Genomic DNA, 19,469 nt, shown 5'->3' with positions numbered 1-19,469 from the left:
GGCCCCGCAAAAGCCTTCCTCTGCTGACCTAGCCTCCCTGCTGGCCAAATGATAGCACCTGCTTGGCCCCTTTAGCTATTTGAGTAAATAACCCCTGTTACAGTGGAGAGGGAGTGTCATTTATTGCTCCTTTATTTCAAGAAGCTGCCCTTTTGAATGAATGAACATATTCAAGAATAAGTGCTGAGACATCTTTTCTGGATCACCTGTCTTTAAGTAGCTTATTAAAGTAATAGTCTTATATGTAATACAGACATATAATACAACAAAAGTCCCCTGCCACTCCCCTCTCAAAGAGTATTCCCTTCCAGAGATTTATATCTATACAAACAAGAATATGTACATTCCACTAGACCTGGAGGAAGGCTGGGATATTTTTCAGTTAGGGTCACCTCTGAAACCCCAGCATCTAAGAACCTCACTTGGCACAAAGGAGGTGATTAATAAGTAATTAGTAAAAATATGAATATTTGTTCCAGAACCTAGAATTGGGTCATGAAGAATGAGTAGGAGTTTCCCAGCAAGGGGAAAGGCATTATCAGCAGAGGGAACAGGAGATGTAAGGACCCAGAGGGATGCCTGAGAGCATATGGGATGAAAGCAGTTCGGAATGGCTGAGGGGAGGGAGAGTGTAGCTGAGGCCAGAACTTAAAGGGCCTTCAATTTCCAGCTAAGGAACATGGCCTTTTTCCAGAAAGCAATGGGATGGTTTTAAGCATGGGAGTGACCAGCATGGATTTCTTTGGCTATGGTGAGAAGATATTGGAGGGGGGTTACCCTCCCAAGATGGGGAGACTGAATAGAAGGTCATTATGACCAGATGAGAGATACCAAGACCTAAGCCAGGGAAGTCTCCAGAGGGAAGGGGCATCAGATGTCCCACAGAACAACTAGATATCAGTACTTGATATCTCCCTGTGGGAAGCCTGGGAGAGAGCAGTCGAGAGCAGTGTTTTGAGGGCTGGAGGTACCCTACCGCTCTCTTGGAGAGGAGAAAACCTGATAAGGACTAAGAGAAAATGGGAAGTCCCAGGGTTGGCCGGGGTAATGGTCAGAGCTGAAATTGGCATCCATGGTGGAAAGGTGAGGAGAGGAGGAGATGACCTTACTGGAGGTCAGAGTCTGTCACAGGGCCCTAATACAAAGCTCCTGTCTCCTTCCTCCTGTGGCTTCACAATCCCTCACTCTTCTACATTCAGCCAGCTAAGGGTAAAAGAGACAATGTGGAGGTCATATATTATATAAAAGTCGTGGCCCAGAAATGGCACACATTTCATTCATAATTTAATTGATGGGACTAGTCATAAGGCCACACCTGACTGCAAGTGAGCCTGGGAAAGTAGTTTAACCATGTGCTCAGAGGAAGAGGACATGAATTTGTGGTGAAGAGTCAGTTTCTGCCACTGAAGGGTTCAAGTCACAGCCTGAAAAGGACAGTAGGAGAGAGGATAGAAAACAGAAGAGGGGCTCAAAGCAGGGCGGGGAGTGACTTGAGGGCAGTAAGCCCATACTTAAGGTAAAACACAAGTCCTGTAGTGGGTGCATGCCGTGTATGAAAGTAGCAAACTGAGGACTCTGGCTAAGAGCCCCGAGTTCGGCTGACCCTGGGCCGGGGCTGGGAGGCAGCATGTCATTCTTCAGCTGACGGTACTACACTAAGGTGGGATTTTTACTTGAGAATGAATGCACAGGTGTCACACATAGATGCAATCGATCCATTCCCCTGCTCCGGGGAGAAGCATGTGCATACCTATTCGCACATATCGCCGGGGGAGCTGAGCATCTATGTGCCTGTATACAGTTGTGCCTGCCACATGCCCCTGTCCAAGGGACTATATATACACCCAGGGGTTTCTTATGAAGGGAGAGACTATGTGTTTGTAACACTCACACCCGAATAGCCTGTCTGCACATGATTGTACACACAAGGTGTCCATCTGTCTGTACACTTGGGCACGAGGCTGGGCCTCCAAGATCTTATCTGGAGATAAGAGGCAGTGCATGTGCATAACTGCCTGGGGGAGGGGTACTGAGTGTGCATATACCCAGCACACATACAGCAGGTGTGAGACCAGTGTGTGCTGAGTAGAGTCCATGTGTGCATATTTGGTACACATGTCCACACGAGCCCTTTCCAGTGTGCATAAAGGTGACTAAGTGTGCCCTTAGTCTGTGCACTCTTCTGTGTGCCCAGACGCGACCCTGGAGCTCCCTGGTCTGGGCCAGACCAGACTGGGCTTCTTCCTGGGCACACATAGTCCTCTTTGATGTGCTGGTGACTGTGTGGGGCGTTTGCCAAGGGCACACTGGTGGCATGTGTATGTGCATGTGAACGTGCCTGTGTGTGTGTGTGTGTGTGTGTGTGTGTGTGTAGGAAGAGGCATTCACTCTCTTAGACCTTGCTTCTTTCTGTGGTTCGGTTTCTATAGAGACACTTCCTGTGGCAGAGAAAAGAGGTAGTGAGCTGTGTTTCAGGATGTAAGGGCCCTCAGGAGCAGAGCTGAGCTCTCTCGTTGCCTGCCTGCCGCCGTGCAAGCTCAGGCCGGGGCTGCCCATGGTCCCCATGGTGGGCACTCCTCCCGGCAGGGACCCGTGAACAGCGGCGGCATGCCGGGGAAGCCCAAGCACCTGGGTGTCCCCAACGGGCGCATGGTGAGTGTGGGCTCCAGGCCAGGCCCGTGGGGAGGGGGTGGGCACACCCAGGGTGGAGCTCAGGAGGCACACCCGGCAGGGCTGGGCAAGAGCCTGCATGCTGCCAGAGGGCAGGAGAAGTTGGGGTACAAACAGGAGCAGGCAGTGGGACCTGGTGCCCTACCCTAGGACCCCCCAGATGACCCTGCTGGACCTGGGGCAACTGTTGAGATGAGAGCAGATACAGTGGGCATAGGCTTCTGGTCCCCACTCTTCCCTCTCCTGCCACTTTGGCACCATCTGGGGCTGCCTACATCCTAGGGCAGCAGGAACACCTGGCATGCCCTTTGACCCCTGCAACCCCCACAGTGGCCCAGACCCCCACATCTCACCTAGCTTCGGCCTTCCCCTCCTCACCCATATCCTGACACCCAAGGTCAGGTAAAGGGTAACCCTCAGTGGGTCACTGCCCTTCAGCTGGACCTGCTCCAGAGGCTTCCTGCCAGAAGGAGTAGTCTTTGGGTGGCCTGGGAAGGGTCAGCGGGGTCAGACCAGCTTGGTGCTGCTTGTCTGTTTTATTCCTGGGCTACCAGGAAGGGTGGGAATAGCTGGGCTCTAGGATGCCCTGGCTACTGCAGCCGACCCACCCCCTAAACCCTCTCCCTGGCTGCCTGGCCTCCAAATCAGAGCTGTGCTTGGACAGTCCAGCTTCTTTATTCATTCAGCTGATGGAGCAGGCTGTGTGGGGCCTTCCTTCTCTCCCTAGCATACCACCCCACTTGGCAGAGCCCCAGTCCCTCCTAACAACCCCAGGAAGGCCACACAGTGTCCTAGCCTCTAACCTGGCCCCGGCCTAGGACTATGGGACAAAACCAATGGGTCCAGAGAAACCTGGGTTCCAGCTGTGGCTCCATTATCCCTTACTAGAGGTCCTCTCTGACCCTCAGTTTCTTCACCTGTAAAATGAGGAAATTGGAACAATTCTCAAAGGCTTGTTGATATGATTAAGTGGAATGATGAATATGAGGCCCTTGGCCCATTGTGGTGCCTCTATAAACGTCAGCCCAATGCCTCCCTTCATTCTCAGCCCCTCTTCAAGGGTCCCCTGCTTCATTCAGAAACTGAGGTTTTACCCCACACTCCTGCCTCCTAATTCCAAAGACCTTCCTCCTCCTCTCCTTCTTCCAGTGTCTCTTTATTGCCCAGCCCCAGTTAGCTGGGTAGGAGAGAGGCAAACCCCACCAGGCTGGCCCAGTTCCTCAACTCACTGTCTTTACCATCAACCTAACTTTGAAAGTTCAAGAACCTAAGATCCTCACACTCCAACCCCAGAGGCATGACACTCAGATGTCCAGGCCCAGGAGAATGTCCACTCCCAATCTCACCCCAGAGGGCAGCTAAGTTGGTGCTTCTGAGCAGTGCCCAGAACTGCAGGGCAACTGAGGATGCCTCAAGACAGACCCAGTCTCTGCCCCTCCCACGTCAACTTATGGCTTCTCTGCCCCAACATCAGTCTTTCAGAGGAGGGAGGGCACCCAATTCTGCCTCCAGCCCTGGCTCCTTGCAACAACCTTCACACACAGATTTACCTTCAATCTTCACACACACAGACCCCTTCCTGGGTCTGTTCTGAACTCTCCATGTCACCTCTCGGAATCCTGAAGGTCACAAATTGGTTGCTTGCTGGCCACCAGTCATCTTTCTGAGACCATGCTCGGCTGACATGGGGGGGGTGGACAGGCATCAGCAGGGATGCACACAGAGACAGGTGTGGACCAGGCGTCAAGCTCCTTTCATGAGTTACCTCCCGAGGGTGGCTCAGAGGAGTGACAGGCTGAAGGCAGCCAGCAAGTTGAGGGGCATGCATTTGAACCCGACCTCTCTGACTCAATGCCATTGTTCCCCCACCTCCCAGAACTGCCTGGCTCTGTGCTCCCCTGCCTCCCCCTGCCACCACCTCCACCCACGGGCTGCCATTATTCCCTGCTGCAGCAGCTTCATTTGTCAGCCTCGTCTTTCTGCCACTCAGCTTGTCAGGCAGTCGCAATGAAACCTGTCACTTAGAGATGGCTCCCAGCCCCCTCCCAGAGACATCTTTACAGGACCCTGACTACCACATCATTTGTTCAGGCAGTCATTCAGTCAGCAGCCCCTCCATAGGCCTGCTCTACGCTGGCCCTGTCCTGGGCACTGGAGACCCAAACGTGTTGCCATAGCTCCTGCCCTCAAGCAGCTCCCAGTCTGGCAAAGCATAAAGACACAGGTACAAATACTAGAAGAAAATTCAGATTTGAGTAAGAGCCACAGGTCCAGGGTAGAGAAAGCTTGAGGAAGACCTGGGATGGGAGAACTGACTTGTTGGATCACTTTGGGCATTGTGGTATGAAGTTCTTGAAAGCATATGCCATCTGGAAGAGGAGGTAGCATGGGGAAGGGGCTAGATGTGGGGCAACACAGGGTGTGTGTACAGGGACATGGCCTAAGAGGAGGTTGGGCCTAAAGCCTAGAGAGTGGTGGTTATCATATCCTGTCACTCTCAGGGGGCCCAGTTAGCCATTCCACCTGGAGAGACCTTACCATAGCTCTGCCTGCATTCTTGGCATCCAGCCTGGGCTAGGGTTTGTCTCCACAGGGTTGACTCAGGCTGAAGGGAACTGGCACTCAGGGTTCTCTTTGCATATACCCAGAGAGGATCTTGGGGCCTCAGTTTCCCCAAACTAGGATCAATTGAGGTGATGGTACAGAGTGCCAGCACAGAAGATGCTAAGTAAATTGGCTCTCCCTTTGAGGTCTGACCTTTCCAGAGGGTGGAGTTCAAGAGGACCCCCTGGACCCTTTACCCCTGAATGGCTTTGCCCACCTGTATCCAAAGGGCTGAGGCCCTGGGCCTCCCAGCTCCCCTTGTACATCTCCTGTCTACACAGGGAGGCAGCTTAGTGGGAGGCAGGACTCAGGCTCCGGTTGGGAACACTTTTTTTTTAATATTTTATTTATTTATTCATGAGAGACACACAGAGAGAGGCAGCAACATAGGTGGAGGGAGAAGCAGGCTCCCTGAAGAGAGCCCAATGTGGGACTTGATGCCAAAACCCTGGGATCACGCCCTGAGCTGAAGGCAGGCTCTCAACCACTAAGCCACCCAGGGACTCGGGAACACTTAGCTTTTAACTTCAGCTCAGCTGCTTCCCTGCTATGCAACTTCTTTGGGTCTAGGTTTTCTTATCTGTAAAACAGGGCTATTAACACCTGCTACACAGGATAAAGATTTGAAGATAGAGTGAGAACACAGATGTGTATGTCCGAGAGTGCCCGTCACACAATTAGAGGTCAGAAATGTTGGGCCACTCCACTCTCACCCTAGTATCCTTAGATACCAGTGGCTCTTCCAGGGTCTAAGAAAAAAGGATGCCAAACTGAAGCCTGACCATGGGTCAGGAGTGTCACCTTCCACCACACCCTTCCTCATCATTTCTTCCCCTTTTCTCCCATTCACTTACCACTTCTCCTCAGACAAGCCAGGGTGGGGTAAGGCCAGCCCTCCTCCGCACAACTTCCCCAGGCCACGGAGCCTGGGCAGCCTGGAGCCCTGGTCCGCAGAGCCCCTGACAGCTGTGTACCTGCTGTTTTCACATACGTGCTCATTCTTCCTAGCAGCCCCAAGAAAGTGGGATGCTGAGCCCCATTCTACCCAGGGGGAAAACTGAGGCCCAGAGGTGAGAGTTACTTGCTCATGAATGGTGGAACTGAAACCAGACTCTATCCTAACTCCCTCCCACCTCAGTCCCCACGATCCAGATCAACAACCAGCAGGGCAAGAGGGACTGGCAAAGGTGAACTGCAGGCCACAGAGATGGGGCATTCAGAGGTGAAGGATCTCTGGTGAAGGGAGTGCAGGGCCTCATGGGAGGCAGAGGAGGACTGCTAGGGCCTTAGTGGCTGCTTCTTGGCCCCAGAGCAAGAGGGTGCTTGTGAGAGGGGGCTCAGGTTGGTTCCCTCTACAAATCAGGCTTGCTCTCTGGGAGCTACCAAACTGTAAGGAGAGAGAGGCCTAGACATGGGTGAGCAGAAGTGTGGTGGGCTGGAGGGCTCAGGACAACTGGTGTTTGGAGGGGACTGGTGTCGACGAGCCAAGACTGGAGAGCAGTGAGTTCAGTGAGAGGAGCAGGAGCAGATACCCAGCAGGAGAAAGCAGTGAAGCAGGAAACAGGAGTGTGAAGATGTGTGTGTGATAAAGTGTAGGATGGAGTGAGGGAGAGGGAAATGGGGGAGGCTATAGGGATTCATTAGTCAGGCCCAGGCTAAGCTTCAGCTGTAACCCAGCAACTGCTCCCCCCTCCACCCCCCAGGCAGGGAGCTCATGAGACCTGGGAGCCAGCCTAAAGACACTGACAGTCAATTCAACATAATGTCAAGAATAAAACAAAATCGGAGTATGGGCTGCCTACAGCCCCAGGTGCCTGGGCCCTATCTGCAGCTCCCACCCGCCCCAGCAGCCACGGGGGCTCTGAGCTAGGGAGAGGCTGAGGCCGGGGAAGGAGGGCAAGCAGCAGAGAGGCCAGTGGGTGAGGGGGGAGGGAGGACCAGGAGGCCACCTGAGAGGGGGAGGCAAGATGGTTCCTGGAGGAGCCCTGGACAGAAGATGGTGCCCGCAGCCCTGAGCAGGCAGGACAGGCAGGTGCACCAGGGTACCAGGAATGGAGGCAGCAGGCTGGGACCCTGGGCTTCAACTCATCATCTTCACGCACCCTGGGAGTTGGGACTTCCTCCAGCAGCCACTGGAGCTGACTCGGAAGAAGGGAAGAAGCTGTCAGATTCGAGGGTGCTGAGGAAGGAGGGCGAGGGCTAGGGTGAGCCCGGTGGGCCAAGGGAGAGCGTGTGGGGAGGGCAGATGCCTACAGATGGGTTCCACTCCCAGCCACATTCTGCACAAACTTTCGTTCTTCTTCAGCAGCCTCTTACCTCCACACTCCAAGGGGGAGAGGAGGCTCAGGGAGGAGCCCAAAGCCATAAAACTGGGAAAGGTCAGAGCTGGGATTTGAATCTGTGTCTGACAGACCCCAACACCTGTGTTCTTTCCTCCGTCGCGGGGCTAGCAAACTCGAAAGTGGAGCAGGGTCAGACACCAATACTAAGATAACAACAGCAATAACAGTATGGTTCATGCCGGATAGTGTTCTGAGTTCCTTAACTATATATTTAACTTATTTACATACAGCAACCCTTTGAAGTCAGGAAAAGTATTTGCTCCATTTCTATAGAAAAAGAAATTGAGGGATCCCTGGGTGGCGCAGCGGTTTAGCGCCTGCCTTTGGCCCAGGGCGCGATCCTGGAGACCCGGGATCGAATCCCACGTCGGGCTCCTGGTGCATGGAGCCTGCATGGAGCCTGCTTCTCCTTCTGCCTATGTTTCTGCCTCTCTCTCTCTCTGTGTGACTATCATAAATAAATAAAAAATTAAAAAAAAAAAAGAAATTGAAGGACAGAGAGATATAGCGCCTTATCCAAGATCACACAGCACAACCTGGAACTCAGGCAGTCTGGGGCAGCATCTCTCGCCATAAGTAGCATAAATGCATCAAACTGGCCTCAGAGACCCCTAAAAAGAACATAAGCCCCATCTAGGGAAGGCAGTTGCTGCTGAGTGCCAGCCAAAGTTGTCATGCTGGGAAGTAGTTTATATAAGACCCCTGGTTTTTTTTTTTCTTTTTTTTTTTAGAAATTTATTATTTTTTTTAAAGATTTTATTTATTTATTCATGATAGTCACAGAGAGAGAGAGAGAGACAGAGAGGCAGAGACACAGGCAGAGGGAGAAGCGGGCTCCATGCAGGGAGCCTGATGTGGGACTCGATCCCGGGTCTCCAGGATCGCGCCCTGGGCCAAAGGCAGGCGCCAAACCGCTGCGCCACCCAGGGATCCCAGACCCCTGGTTTTTAAATGTGGGAAACACTTTTAAAAATGAGGGGTACCTGGGTGGCTCAGTCAGCTAAGTGTCTGCCTTCGGCTCAGGTCATGATCCCAGTCCTGGGATGGAGCCCCACATCAGGCTCCATGCTCGCCCAGGAGTTGGCTCCCCCCTCTTCCTCTACCCCTTCTCCTGCTCATGCTCTCTCTCTTGCTCCATCTGTCTCTCTCTCTCTTTCTCTCTCTCTCTCAAATAAATAAATACGATCTTGAAAAGTAAATAAATAAACTAAAAATGAAAAAAATGTCCTACATACTTGCAGGCCAACTCTGGCCCACAGATGTGGGATCTGAGTGTTCCTAGGTGAGAGTGGGGAGCAAAGAGGGAGATTCCAGCTGGAAGGGCAGGGAGAGGCTTCCTGGGGATGTAACAAAGGGACAGGTGGTAGAAACTCCTGTGACAGGCCTAGTGAGAATATAGGATGCTAGAGAGAAGGAGAACTTGGGGATAATTGAACTCAGGTGGTGGGAAGAAAGACAGGAAGGATGTAGGGAAATGGGTTCAATGCCCTGATTTGGTGGTGGCAGAGGTGGCTTCCTTTGGGACTGGCTGAGTTGGAAGGGCTCATAGGACATTTGGGCAGAGATGTTAGCAGGAAGTTGGCTATATGGGTTTGGATCTGGGAGGGAGATGTAAGAGGGGGAAAGGGCAAGGAGTGGTAGAGGCCACCTTGTGTGGGTAGGAGATGAGGAGGAAGCTGGAGGAGCTGCTAGGAAGGTAGGAAGGACCGACGGAAATCACTGCGAGAGTCATTTTGAAAGGAGGGTTTCTATTTCACTAATGGTTGGGATTCCCAGAGAAGTCGGAGTTGTGTGTGGGGTGGGGGTGGGGTAAGGACGGAGTTGGTCTCTATAGCAATGCTATTCACAGTGTGGTCTATGGACCAGTGCATCAGCATTGCCTGAGACCTTGTTGGGAATGGAGAGTCTCTGGCCGCATCCTGGACCTGCTGAGTTTGAATCTCCAGAGGTGGGCTCCTACTGGTTATTTCAGTGCACACTAGAGTCTAAGAATGACTGTTCTATACTATAAAATAGCATCCTGGAACCAGCCTAAGGTGGAGTGGGGCCCAGGGTCTCTCAGGGTCTTCCTCTCCAAGAGGAAACAGTTACAACAAAGAGATCACTGGCTAGGGGATCCCTGGGTGGCTCAGCGGTTTGGCGCCTGCCTTTGGTCCAGGGCGCGATCCTGGAGTCCCGGGATCGAGTCCCGCGTCAGGCTCCCAGCATGGAGCCTGCTTCTCCCTCCTCCTGTATCTCTGCCTCTCTCTCTCTCTATGTCTATCATAAATAAATAAATAAATCTTAAAAAAAAAAAAAGATCACTGGCTAGAGACACCAGCAAACATCCATACAGCACTTACCACATGCCGGCCACTGTTCTAGATGCTAGAAATCTATTAAACTGATTTGATCCTCACAACAGTCCCTGGAAGTAAGCTACTATTATTATCATCATACACGATTTGCAGATGGAGACAAGCAAGTAACAAGTCACACAGCTTGTAAATGGCAAAGACAAGATTCAAAGTCTATGCTGATAACCCACCATGCTGTACACCTGGGCTTACCTAGCACGTGCTGAGGGAGGAGGGAACCAGGAGCAAATAGAAAGTAACTGGCATAAGTCCCAGCACACAGTGGTTTGCACATGATGGAAGGGGAGCCAGGAGGAGCCAGACCAAAATGCTGAGCAAGCAGTGACCTGGCTGGGAATGGCCCGGCCCTCCAGGTGGAGGAGAACACCGCTCCAGTCCTGGGGTCTGAACCCAGAACTGTCCCCTTGAGAATCCACCTGGAGCTCTGACTGCCTACCTTGGGTCTCTTATAGGTTCTGGCTGTCTCAGACGGAGGTAAGTGACAGAGGGTATGGAGGAGGCTTGCTTGGGGTGGGGGAGGGTATGTGGAAACAGGGTGGGGTCCCTGTCACTTGCTGTCTTTCCAGGGAAAGTACCTACAGATGGGGTTGGGCCAGGGGCTGGGGAAGGCCACAAAGTTTACCGCCCCTTGTCCATCCACCTACAGAGCTGAGCAGCACGGCAGGGCCTCAGGGCCAGGGCGAGAGCCGAGGAAGCTCCCTCAGTATCCACAGCCTCCCCAGTGGCCCCAGCAGCCCCTTCCCCACCGAGGAGCAGCCTGTGGCCAGCTGGGGCCTGTCATTCGAGCGGCTGCTGCAGGACCCACTGGGGCTGGCTTATTTCACTGTAAGCCTTGGGGCGGGATTGGGAGGGCAGATGGCAGTGGCCACTATGGTGTGTGTTGCAGGGGTGGGCAACGGGCATGGGAGAGGACGTGGATGGAGCTTCAGGCTGGCCAGAATGGTATTCCTCTGTTGGCTGCCTCCTCTGGCCCTTCTTTGGCACCTTCTTCCTCTTCTCTCTGCAGGGACCTTTCCTTGTCTCTGCCTCTCATTTTCTTTGTACGCCTTCCAATCTGGCCCCATCTGTCTGGCCCTATCTGCCTGACTTGGCTTCTTGGCCCTATCTCTATCCCAGTGTCTTTGATGGAATTCCCTGACCGGGTCTTTGTGCCTCTGATTTCCTCCTTCTCTGCGCCAGGAGTTCCTGAAGAAGGAGTTCAGCGCCGAGAATGTCACTTTCTGGAAGGCCTGCGAGCGCTTCCAGCAGATCCCGGCCAGCGACACGCAGCAGGTGAGGGAAGGGGAGCGGGGGCGGAGTGGTGGGACCGGAGCTGGGCCATGCCCTGGGCCATGCCCCTCATCTTTTCTTGTCCCTCCTCCAACAGCTTGCTCAGGAGGCCCGCCACATCTACGAGGAATTCCTGTCTAGCCAGGCGCTGAGCCCAGTGAACATCGACCGGCAGGCCTGGCTAGGCGAGGAGGTGCTGGCCGAACCACGACCGGACATGTTCCGGGCGCAGCAGCTCCAGGTCGGGGTCTCCCACGGCCTCGCGGGGCTAGGGGGCGTGGCCTTGGAAGAAGGCGCAAGAGGCGGGGCCAGGCCCGGGGGCGGAGGCTGGCGGAGGCTGGGGCGGGGCCGAGGGGGCGGGGCGGGGCCAAGGGGCCGGTGGGAGGGGCTAAAGCCTTTCCGGCCAATACTCAGGGCTTGGGGAGGCGGGCTGCGAGCCAAGCGCCGCCCCCGCCCCGCCCCGCCCCGCCCCCGGCTCACCTTCCCCGCGCGGGGCCTGCAGATCTTCAACCTGATGAAGTTCGATAGCTACGCGCGCTTCGTCAAGTCGCCGCTGTACCGCGAATGTCTCCTGGCGGAGGCCGAGGGACGTCCCCTGCGGGAACCTGGATCCTCCAGCCCGGGCAGCCCTGACTCCACGAGGAAGGTGCGGACGAGGGGCTGGGGGAAGCGGGGGCCAGGTGCAGATCTGTAGGGGTGTGCCCCTGGTCTGCAGGCGAGCTGGAGCCCGGCCTGGCGCCAGCGCCTTTCCTGTACCCGCAGAAGCCGAAGCTGAAGTCTGGGAAGTCGCTGCCTCTGGGCGTGGAGGAGTTGGGGCACCTGCCGTCCGCTGAGGGCTCTGGGGGTCGCCCGCTCCGGAAGTCTTTCCGCAAGGGTGAGGGTTGGAGGCCATAGAGAAGAGTTGCGGTGGGAGGTCGGGCAAGCTTTGATAATTCTTCCTTCCTCCTACTTTGTTCCATGGACATCTGTAAATCTGTGAAAACCGAAATAGAGATCCCTGTTGACCATCACGTTTCCCCGGTGTTTTGGTTTCCAGGCTAGACCCCAGAATTTTAGGAAGCCCTCTTAGTAGCAACACTTCCATGGTCCCGGGCCACGTTAGACTCCTGCGAGAGGGCTCCAGCCAGATCCACCTAGTTGTGGAGAAAGGGGTGTAGGGAGGAGGGGCTGTTCTGCTCACTGCTCCCTCTCTCATAGAACTGGCAGGTGGGGCTCCTTTGCGCAGAGAGTCCCAGGGCTCCCTCAACTCATCTGCCAGCCTGGACCTTGGCTTCCTTGCCTTTGTCAACAGCAAATCTGAGGTGAGCCAGCTGCTGGGAGGAGATGAGGTGCAGGCCAGGGCCACTACTCACTCACCTTTGTGGGGCTGCCATCATTTCTAGTCATGGTCCCCACTTCCACCTCCCTCCTACCAAGCCCTCATACTCCTTACTTTCTTCCTGTCCCCACCACATTGGGCCCCATGCATGGCAAGGGTTAGGTTGTGTGTGTGCACGTGTGGGTGCCTAAGTGTACACAGCAGGTGCATATGGGCCGGTGGGAGGACCTATCTCTGGGTGCCCCTACATCTGAGTGAGCATATACATGTTGTAGGAAGAGTGTCTTTGCCTGCCTAAAAGTGTACCCTTAGGTATGTGTGTTCATGTATGTGTGTGCCCCAGTGAGTTTACCTGTCTGTGTACCTCTTTGCATGTCCCTGAATGTGTACACATGACCTTCCCTCTGTTCCTGTCCTGAATCAGAGCCACCGGAAGAGCCTTGGGAGCACAGAAGGTGAGAGTGAAAGCCGGCCAGGGAAGTACTGCTGCGTGTACCTGCCAGATGGCACAGCCTCCTTGGCCCTGGCCCGACCTGGCCTCACAATCCGTGCCATGCTGGCAGGCATCTGTGAGAAACGAGGTCTCTCTCTACCTGACATCAAGGTCTACCTGGTGGGCAATGAACAGGTGTGAATCTGGCCTGGTCCCCAACTCTCTCTTCCCGATCCTGACTCCAACCCCATTCCTCTCTCTGTTCAGCTATGACCTCAATCCCAATTCCATTCTTATCCTCACTCCCTTCCTAATTCTAGTCCCCAACACAACCGTTCCCTCCCCCCATGCCCAATTCCAAAGCAACCCAGCACCAATTCCTCAAATTCAGGCTTCCAGTCTCATCCCATGAAAATCCTATCCCCTCCCCCCACTCACCCCCACCCAGAGCTTCCAGCACACCCATCATCTTCACTGTGATGCTCTAGGGAGGTAGAGTGGAGGAGAACCACTGCCAGAGCTGAGTTTCTCCCATCACTCCGAGAGTTCCTACTGGCCATCCTTGAAATGGCCATCAGGGACATCCAAACGCACCTAGCCCAAGAAAAACTACTTGAGATGCAAACTAGCATTAAGCTTTAAAGAGGAGTATAAGGACAAACTCACTTTAAACTGAACCAGCCAGTAAGGGAGGGGAATCTAAAGAAAGAATGCTCTGTTCTAGGGAGACCCTACAGGATTTCATTCACCCAGACAAGACCTAAGGCCCTGCCAGGTGGGTGGGCAGAGGGACCCAGGCCTGAGCTCTGTCTTCCAGATCCATAGGCTAGAAGTGAGCCAGGCAGGATGTGATCAGGGAAGAGAAGTTGAAGCTTCAGAGAGTTTCTGGGGGAAGGTAGGCTTTTCTGGCTGGTTCCAGGAAGGCTTCATGGAAGAGGCAGCTGTTGAAGGGAGAAGGAGGATGTGGAAGAGTTTGCCTGGCTCTGGGAGAGGATATTCTAGGCAGAGGAAACAGCTTAAGTGAAGTCCTAGATGTGGGTAAGAAATGCAGGTCAAGTTCTAGGACCTGGAGAATGGGACTGTGAGGGCAACTGTGGGAGGAGCTCTGCCCACTCAGGCCACCCATGCAGCCTCTGAAGCCCAGACGGGCATTCACGACTGCTAAATATAATTCCCCACCCACACTCCACCTGTCGCTGCAGCACATCATCGGCCTATCCCTGAAGAGGCTGCCTCCCTGCCCTGGGCTGGCAGTGGGGCCTATAGGGGCAGTAGTTACTACACCTACTGTTTATGTACCTACTGTGTGCCAGGCCCTGCGCCAGATACTTCACATCCTTCTGGCCTCACAGCGGTCTTGGGGGAGGGGCTCTTGTTGCAGTGAGGAGACGAGGAGTATCCTTAGTAGGTGGGGATGGAGAGAAGTAGACAAGGCCTGGGTAGCTGATCAAAGGTGGGTGATGAGGAAGGAAATGCATCCAGCTGGTCTGGTTGAGTTTCACATGCTTGAGAGACAAGGCAGCAGCTGTCCCAGAGGCAGGTCCTGGCCTGGCCTAGCCTGGGAAGAGGTAGCTCCATGATCCAGAACCTAGTCCTGCTCCTTATCCAAGCAGCCCCATTACCATTCGTGCTCACCCCACTCCCATGCTTCCTATAACACCATTTCTTTTCCAAAGCTGTCCAGCCTTTTTGCCATACTTTTGCCTGGACTTGGGCATATTAGGCTCCAACTCCAGCCAGCTGTCTTATTCCATTTGCATCTCTACCACCTACCTGCCCATTGGCCCATCCCTCTGACTTAGGGGCCCCAGTGGGGGCCATGGGAGGAAGTGAGGTGTTTCCCTCAGATCCTGGGGCTGGCTGGGGGTGGCAAGGGAGGAACTCTAAGACCTACCCGGCATCTGTAGAAGGCCCTGGTCCTGGATCAGGACTGCACCGTGCTGGCGGATCAGGAGGTGCGGCTGGAGAACAGGATCACCTTCGAGTGAGTGCCTCTCCTCCCAGGCTTGGGTCCTGGGTCTCAACACCTGTTTGGGCTCCAGTTCAGGCTGTTGTTCTACCTCTCAGGTCCTGCCCCTGGGGCTAACGGCATACCTGAGGCTAAGGGTTCACCCCGAAGTTATCCCACCTCCCCAGTTGAGGCTCCGCCCCTCTTGGACCTATCCCTGGTGGGTTGGGGGAGAGGTAGGTCCGCTCTCCACCCTTCTGCAGTGCGAGGGTCCCATGCAGGCTCGAGTTGGTGGCTCAGGAGCGCGTGGTGCGGATCTCCGCCAAGTCCACCAAGCGGCTGCAGGACGCGCTGCAGCCCATTCTGGCGAAGCATGGCCTGAGCCCGCAAGAGGTGGCACTGTGCCTGGTAAGGGGGAAGGAGGGGGGGGGGACGACAGCGGGGCAGGGGAGGGGTGGCAGGGAGCGGGCTGCTGACTTGTCCCCACAGCCTGGTGAGAAGCAGCCGCTGGATCTGGGGAAGCTAGTGAGCTCAGTGGCCGCCCAGAGACTGGTTTTGAACACTCTTCCAGGTAGAGAAACAAAGGCCCGGGGGCTTGGTCCCTGGAGGTGGCTGTGGCCCAGAAGGAAAGGGGTCCAGGTAGGAGACAAACACTAACGATGGCACTCTCTGCCACAGGTGTGAAGACTCCCCAGATTGGAGACATACCCCAGTGCTTCAGCCAGGTGAGAGAAAGGGCTCTCCCTTCTCCCCACTGTACCTCCCCTCCCAGCTGTGGCTCTGACTCCACATTCTTACAGGGCAGCCAGCCTAGAACCCAGAACAAGGCCATCCACCCTCCTCCACTGTCCCTCAACTCACTGGCTGAGGGGCCTGGTAGTAGCACTGGGAAGCGGCAGACCTGTGATATTGAAGGTACTTTGGGGATGGTGAGAGCTAGGGACCAGAAGCATTGGTGATCATTGAAAGTGGGTGCTGTGGAGAGAGACTTGAGCTAAGTCAGGGACCTGTATGTCTTTGGGGGCTGGAAGAGTGTCTGTTGGGGTTGGGGGACCAGAGGTCCTGAAGGGTGGAAGGGGGTTAGGAAGGCTGTGGTCATAGTAAAGGCAGCAAGATGGTAGTGGGCTGGCCGAGGCAGATCAGTGGGCCTCTTGACTCTGTGGCCACCCCTAGGCCTGGTGGAGCTGCTGAATCGGGTACAGAGCAGTGGAGCCCACGACCAGAGGGGCCTTCTTTGCAAAGAGGACCTGGTGCTTCCAGAATTTCTGCAGCTGCCTGCCCAAGGACCCAACTCTCAAGAGGCCCCACCACAGACTGAATCAGAGGTCCAGCCCAAGGGGGACACCTCAGACTCCACTGCCCACTCAGCCCTCTGATGGCTGCCCAACAGTCCAGGCCGGCTGCATGGCACCTGGCGGGCCAAGCATGCTGTGGGCCCACTCTGCATGCCCTGTCTGTGCCATGAGTGTCCTTGGCCCCTTCCTGCCATGGGCAGGCCCGCAGGAAGAGCTGGAAAGGGGTGGCGAGCAGGCTCAGAGGAGCCACACCCCACAGCTGCCACCACTTCGTCCCTCATAGGTTTGCTCACCCATCCCTTGCTGCCAGGTCACTAAGGGGAGGTGGGCCTAGCCTCCCCAGTACAGGCATGCCCAGCACAGAGGGGCAGCGTTGGCAGTGCCAGCCTTCCCACCCTGTGCTAAGCCTCAGCAGGGAGCAGGAGGAAGGGCTGGCCCCTCCTCAGGGAGCTGGTATGAGTAAGGCTTGGGGGTGTAGGCGGGCAGCCCCTTACTTTACTCACATAGGCTGCTGGATGTATGGATTTTGCAGTTGGCCTGGGGCAGCTGGGTTTGTCCTGGATGTACAATATTGTTATTATAATAGTAATTATTATTCTCCTGTGATGTGTGTTCCTTGTGTGCCAGTCTACCTGGTGTACCCCCGCTAAACTGCACTGCCTCTGTCACCAAGGTCAGTGCCAGGAAGCCCGTGGGGACCTCAGAATATGCCCCCTAACTTCCTGTTGTCAGAACTTCTCTTCCTGACTGCACAGAGTTATTTGGGGTGTGAATATGAGAGACAGAGTTGGGGAGGGAAGGAGAAAGGGGGGAGGGAGAGAGGAAGGACGGGGAGGGAGGGGAAGAACCCTCCAGGGAGCTGTGCCTCTGCCACCCGTCATCATGCTATTCCTCAGTCTCTGGATCTGAGTCAAGGACAGCATCTGATTATTGTCCTCTGCTTCTCCTGGTGCTTGAGTGTGTCTCTGCAGACATGGCTGTGGGCTCCTCTGGATGCATTAAAGTCTTGTGGAGGATACTTACTGGTCGTTGTGGTAGGGGCAGGTTCTGTCCCTTGCCTGCTTTGGCTGGGTGGTCATCCCTGTCCCTAGGCAGCTCTCATAGGGAGGGGGAGCAGGGAGGACCTCCCAGAAGGAGGGCCCAGTGTGTGGGCAGAGATGCCAGACTCAGTTTCGGTGCCACTGAGACAGAGGAAACGGGGAGACGTGGGAACCTCAAAAGGACACCTGGGGAGTGAGGGGCCCTCCTGCCCCTCTTAGGTCAAACTCTCTTCCCTACTCCAGTTCTTTGTGCTTGCTGTCCCCTCTGCCAGGAACTGTGTCCCCACCCCCATCATGGCACCTCACCCTTGAAAATCCTGGGAGAGATCAGTGGGGCCCACTGGCCCACCTCCTTTCTCCAGAAGTCAAACCCAAGCCTTTCTTGGGGGTCTTCAGCCCTCTGCCCCCTCTGCCCCCTCTGCCCATTTTGCTTGGCTGGGTTGACCAGACCCCCTAGCTGCTGAGGTGGGCTCATGACCCAGGCCTGGTCAATCAGAGTGTTGTACGAGACTGATCCTCTGACCCCAGTGAAAATTCCAGTCATGGTCATCTACCACTTCCTGGGGATTTGAACAGAGGACAGGCAGGGAGAGAACCTGTGAGTGAATGAAGCCAACACAGGAGAGCAGGATAGAGATGGGAGGAAATTCCTGAGAAAATTTCTCTGAACACCTAAATACACCCATGCCTGAAGTCAACTACCCCTAGACATTCTCATGTAGGCGGGCCAAAATATCCTTTCTGTGTGCATGTGCTTGTGACTCTGAGTGGGTTTTCTAAGACCTATAACCACAAAAGTCCTGCTTCATTGTTTAGCTTGAACACCTTGGTGGAAACTTCCCTGGTCACCTGATGCTGTGGTCTAAATGTTTGTGTGTCCCCACCACCACCACCCCCACACCAAAATTCATATGTTGAAATCTCAATCCCAAGGTGATGGCATTAGGAGGTGGAGTCTTTGGGATGGCTCCATCATGAGGGTGGTTACTAACCTTATAAAAGAGACCCCAGAGGGTTCCCCCACACCTTCCACCCTGTGAGGACGGAGCAAGAAGCAGGCTGTCTACAAGCTAGAAGAGGGCTTTCATAGACACCAAATGTGCTGACACCTCCATCCTGGACTTCCAGACTCCAGAACTGTGAGGAATAAATTTCTGTTGATTATAAGCCACCCAGTTTCTAGTATTTTTGTTATAACAGCCCAAATAGACTGATACCAGATATGAAGTACTCCCCAACTTTGTTCTCTACCATGCTGTCCAGTTTTCTTCCTTCATGGTGCTCATCCCACTCTGTAATGACCATGCCCTGATGGCAGTGACCCTGTCCATCTTAGTCACTGCTGTATCCCTTTGGCCTAGTGGGAAATGATTCCACAGCTTCAGATAGACCCAGTGAAGGAAGCAGGAACAACAGGGAAGTGGGGGTCCTGGACAGGGGACAGCATAGCACCAGGATCACAGTCTGTGGCCAGATAGGGGTAGGGAGACAAACTTGTACCACTTCCCCAATCGGCTATAGAACATCCCTTATACATTCTGGGCCCTGGGGCTTCTCCCTTGGGGGCAGAGACACTTTTCCATGTGCCAGGATAGAGAGTTAGGAACATCAGATGAGACATGGGTATCTTCCCAAAGTTGGCAGATCCTACAGGCAAGCCTACCCTTCACCCACCCCTGCCTTTCTCCAGACCCAGCAGTGATGCCTACTACTCTTACGGACCAACAAATGCAATTACCCCATGATAGAGGAGGTCGTGAGTCAGGTGGAAGAGCCTCTATAGATGTTAGCTCCTGTAGCAGGGAGGAAAATTCACATCAACTCAGGCCCCCAAGTTAGTTGTGTTCCATCCTTTTATCTCATTTTTATCCTCATGACAAAATAGCCTGGTGGGGATGACTCTAAGGCTACAGGAGGGGAAGTGACTAGTCCAGGATCCTGTAAGAAATTTATTGCTGGAGTTTGACCAGCATACGGGCTGTCTGAGTTAGGGACACACACCAGGGAGGGCCCATATACTGTAGGAACTCTTGATGGGAAGCCAGTACCCTCTCAGGGGAGGATACATTGATATGGCTGCTCTGGGGAGCAGCTTGGGAGTTTCTGCTAAAAATTAAAACCACATAGCATGTGGTGTGGGGTAACAAAAAGGTGGTGGTGTGTCTTTGCTCTGCCAATACCACACGGCAGACA

The 19,469-nt window shown here is 54.4% G+C and overlaps 1 protein-coding gene across 3 annotated transcripts; it reads left to right on the top strand.

Moving 5' to 3' along the window:
* Positions 1-2,435: 2,435 nt before the first annotated feature.
* Positions 2,436-16,831, top strand: RGS14 (regulator of G protein signaling 14). 3 transcript variants are annotated; one of them, XM_025434706.3, is made up of 15 exons: positions 2,436-2,652; positions 10,426-10,447; positions 10,620-10,798; positions 11,153-11,245; positions 11,340-11,483; positions 11,745-11,888; positions 12,005-12,116; positions 12,440-12,543; positions 12,985-13,188; positions 14,901-14,977; positions 15,223-15,349; positions 15,431-15,512; positions 15,620-15,666; positions 15,742-15,856; positions 16,115-16,831. In XM_025434706.3, the coding sequence occupies exons 1-15, from the start codon at positions 2,608-2,610 to the stop codon at positions 16,315-16,317; spliced, it is 1,698 nt and encodes a 565-aa protein (XP_025290491.1). In that variant the 5' UTR covers positions 2,436-2,607; the 3' UTR covers positions 16,318-16,831. The 3 variants fall into 3 exon arrangements, with proteins under 3 accessions (XP_025290491.1, XP_035570966.1, XP_035570967.1); XM_035715073.2 differs by having other exon boundaries at positions 15,205-15,349; XM_035715074.2 differs by lacking the exons at positions 10,426-10,447; positions 10,620-10,798 and having other exon boundaries at positions 15,205-15,349.
* Positions 16,832-19,469: the final 2,638 nt, after the last annotated feature.

This window comes from Canis lupus, chromosome 4 (genome assembly GCF_003254725.2).
Source record: "Canis lupus dingo isolate Sandy chromosome 4, ASM325472v2, whole genome shotgun sequence".
Classification (NCBI taxonomy): domain Eukaryota; kingdom Metazoa; phylum Chordata; class Mammalia; order Carnivora; family Canidae; genus Canis; species Canis lupus.
Note: the sequence above shows the minus strand (reverse complement) of the source record. Positions and strands in the feature narration are given on the sequence as shown.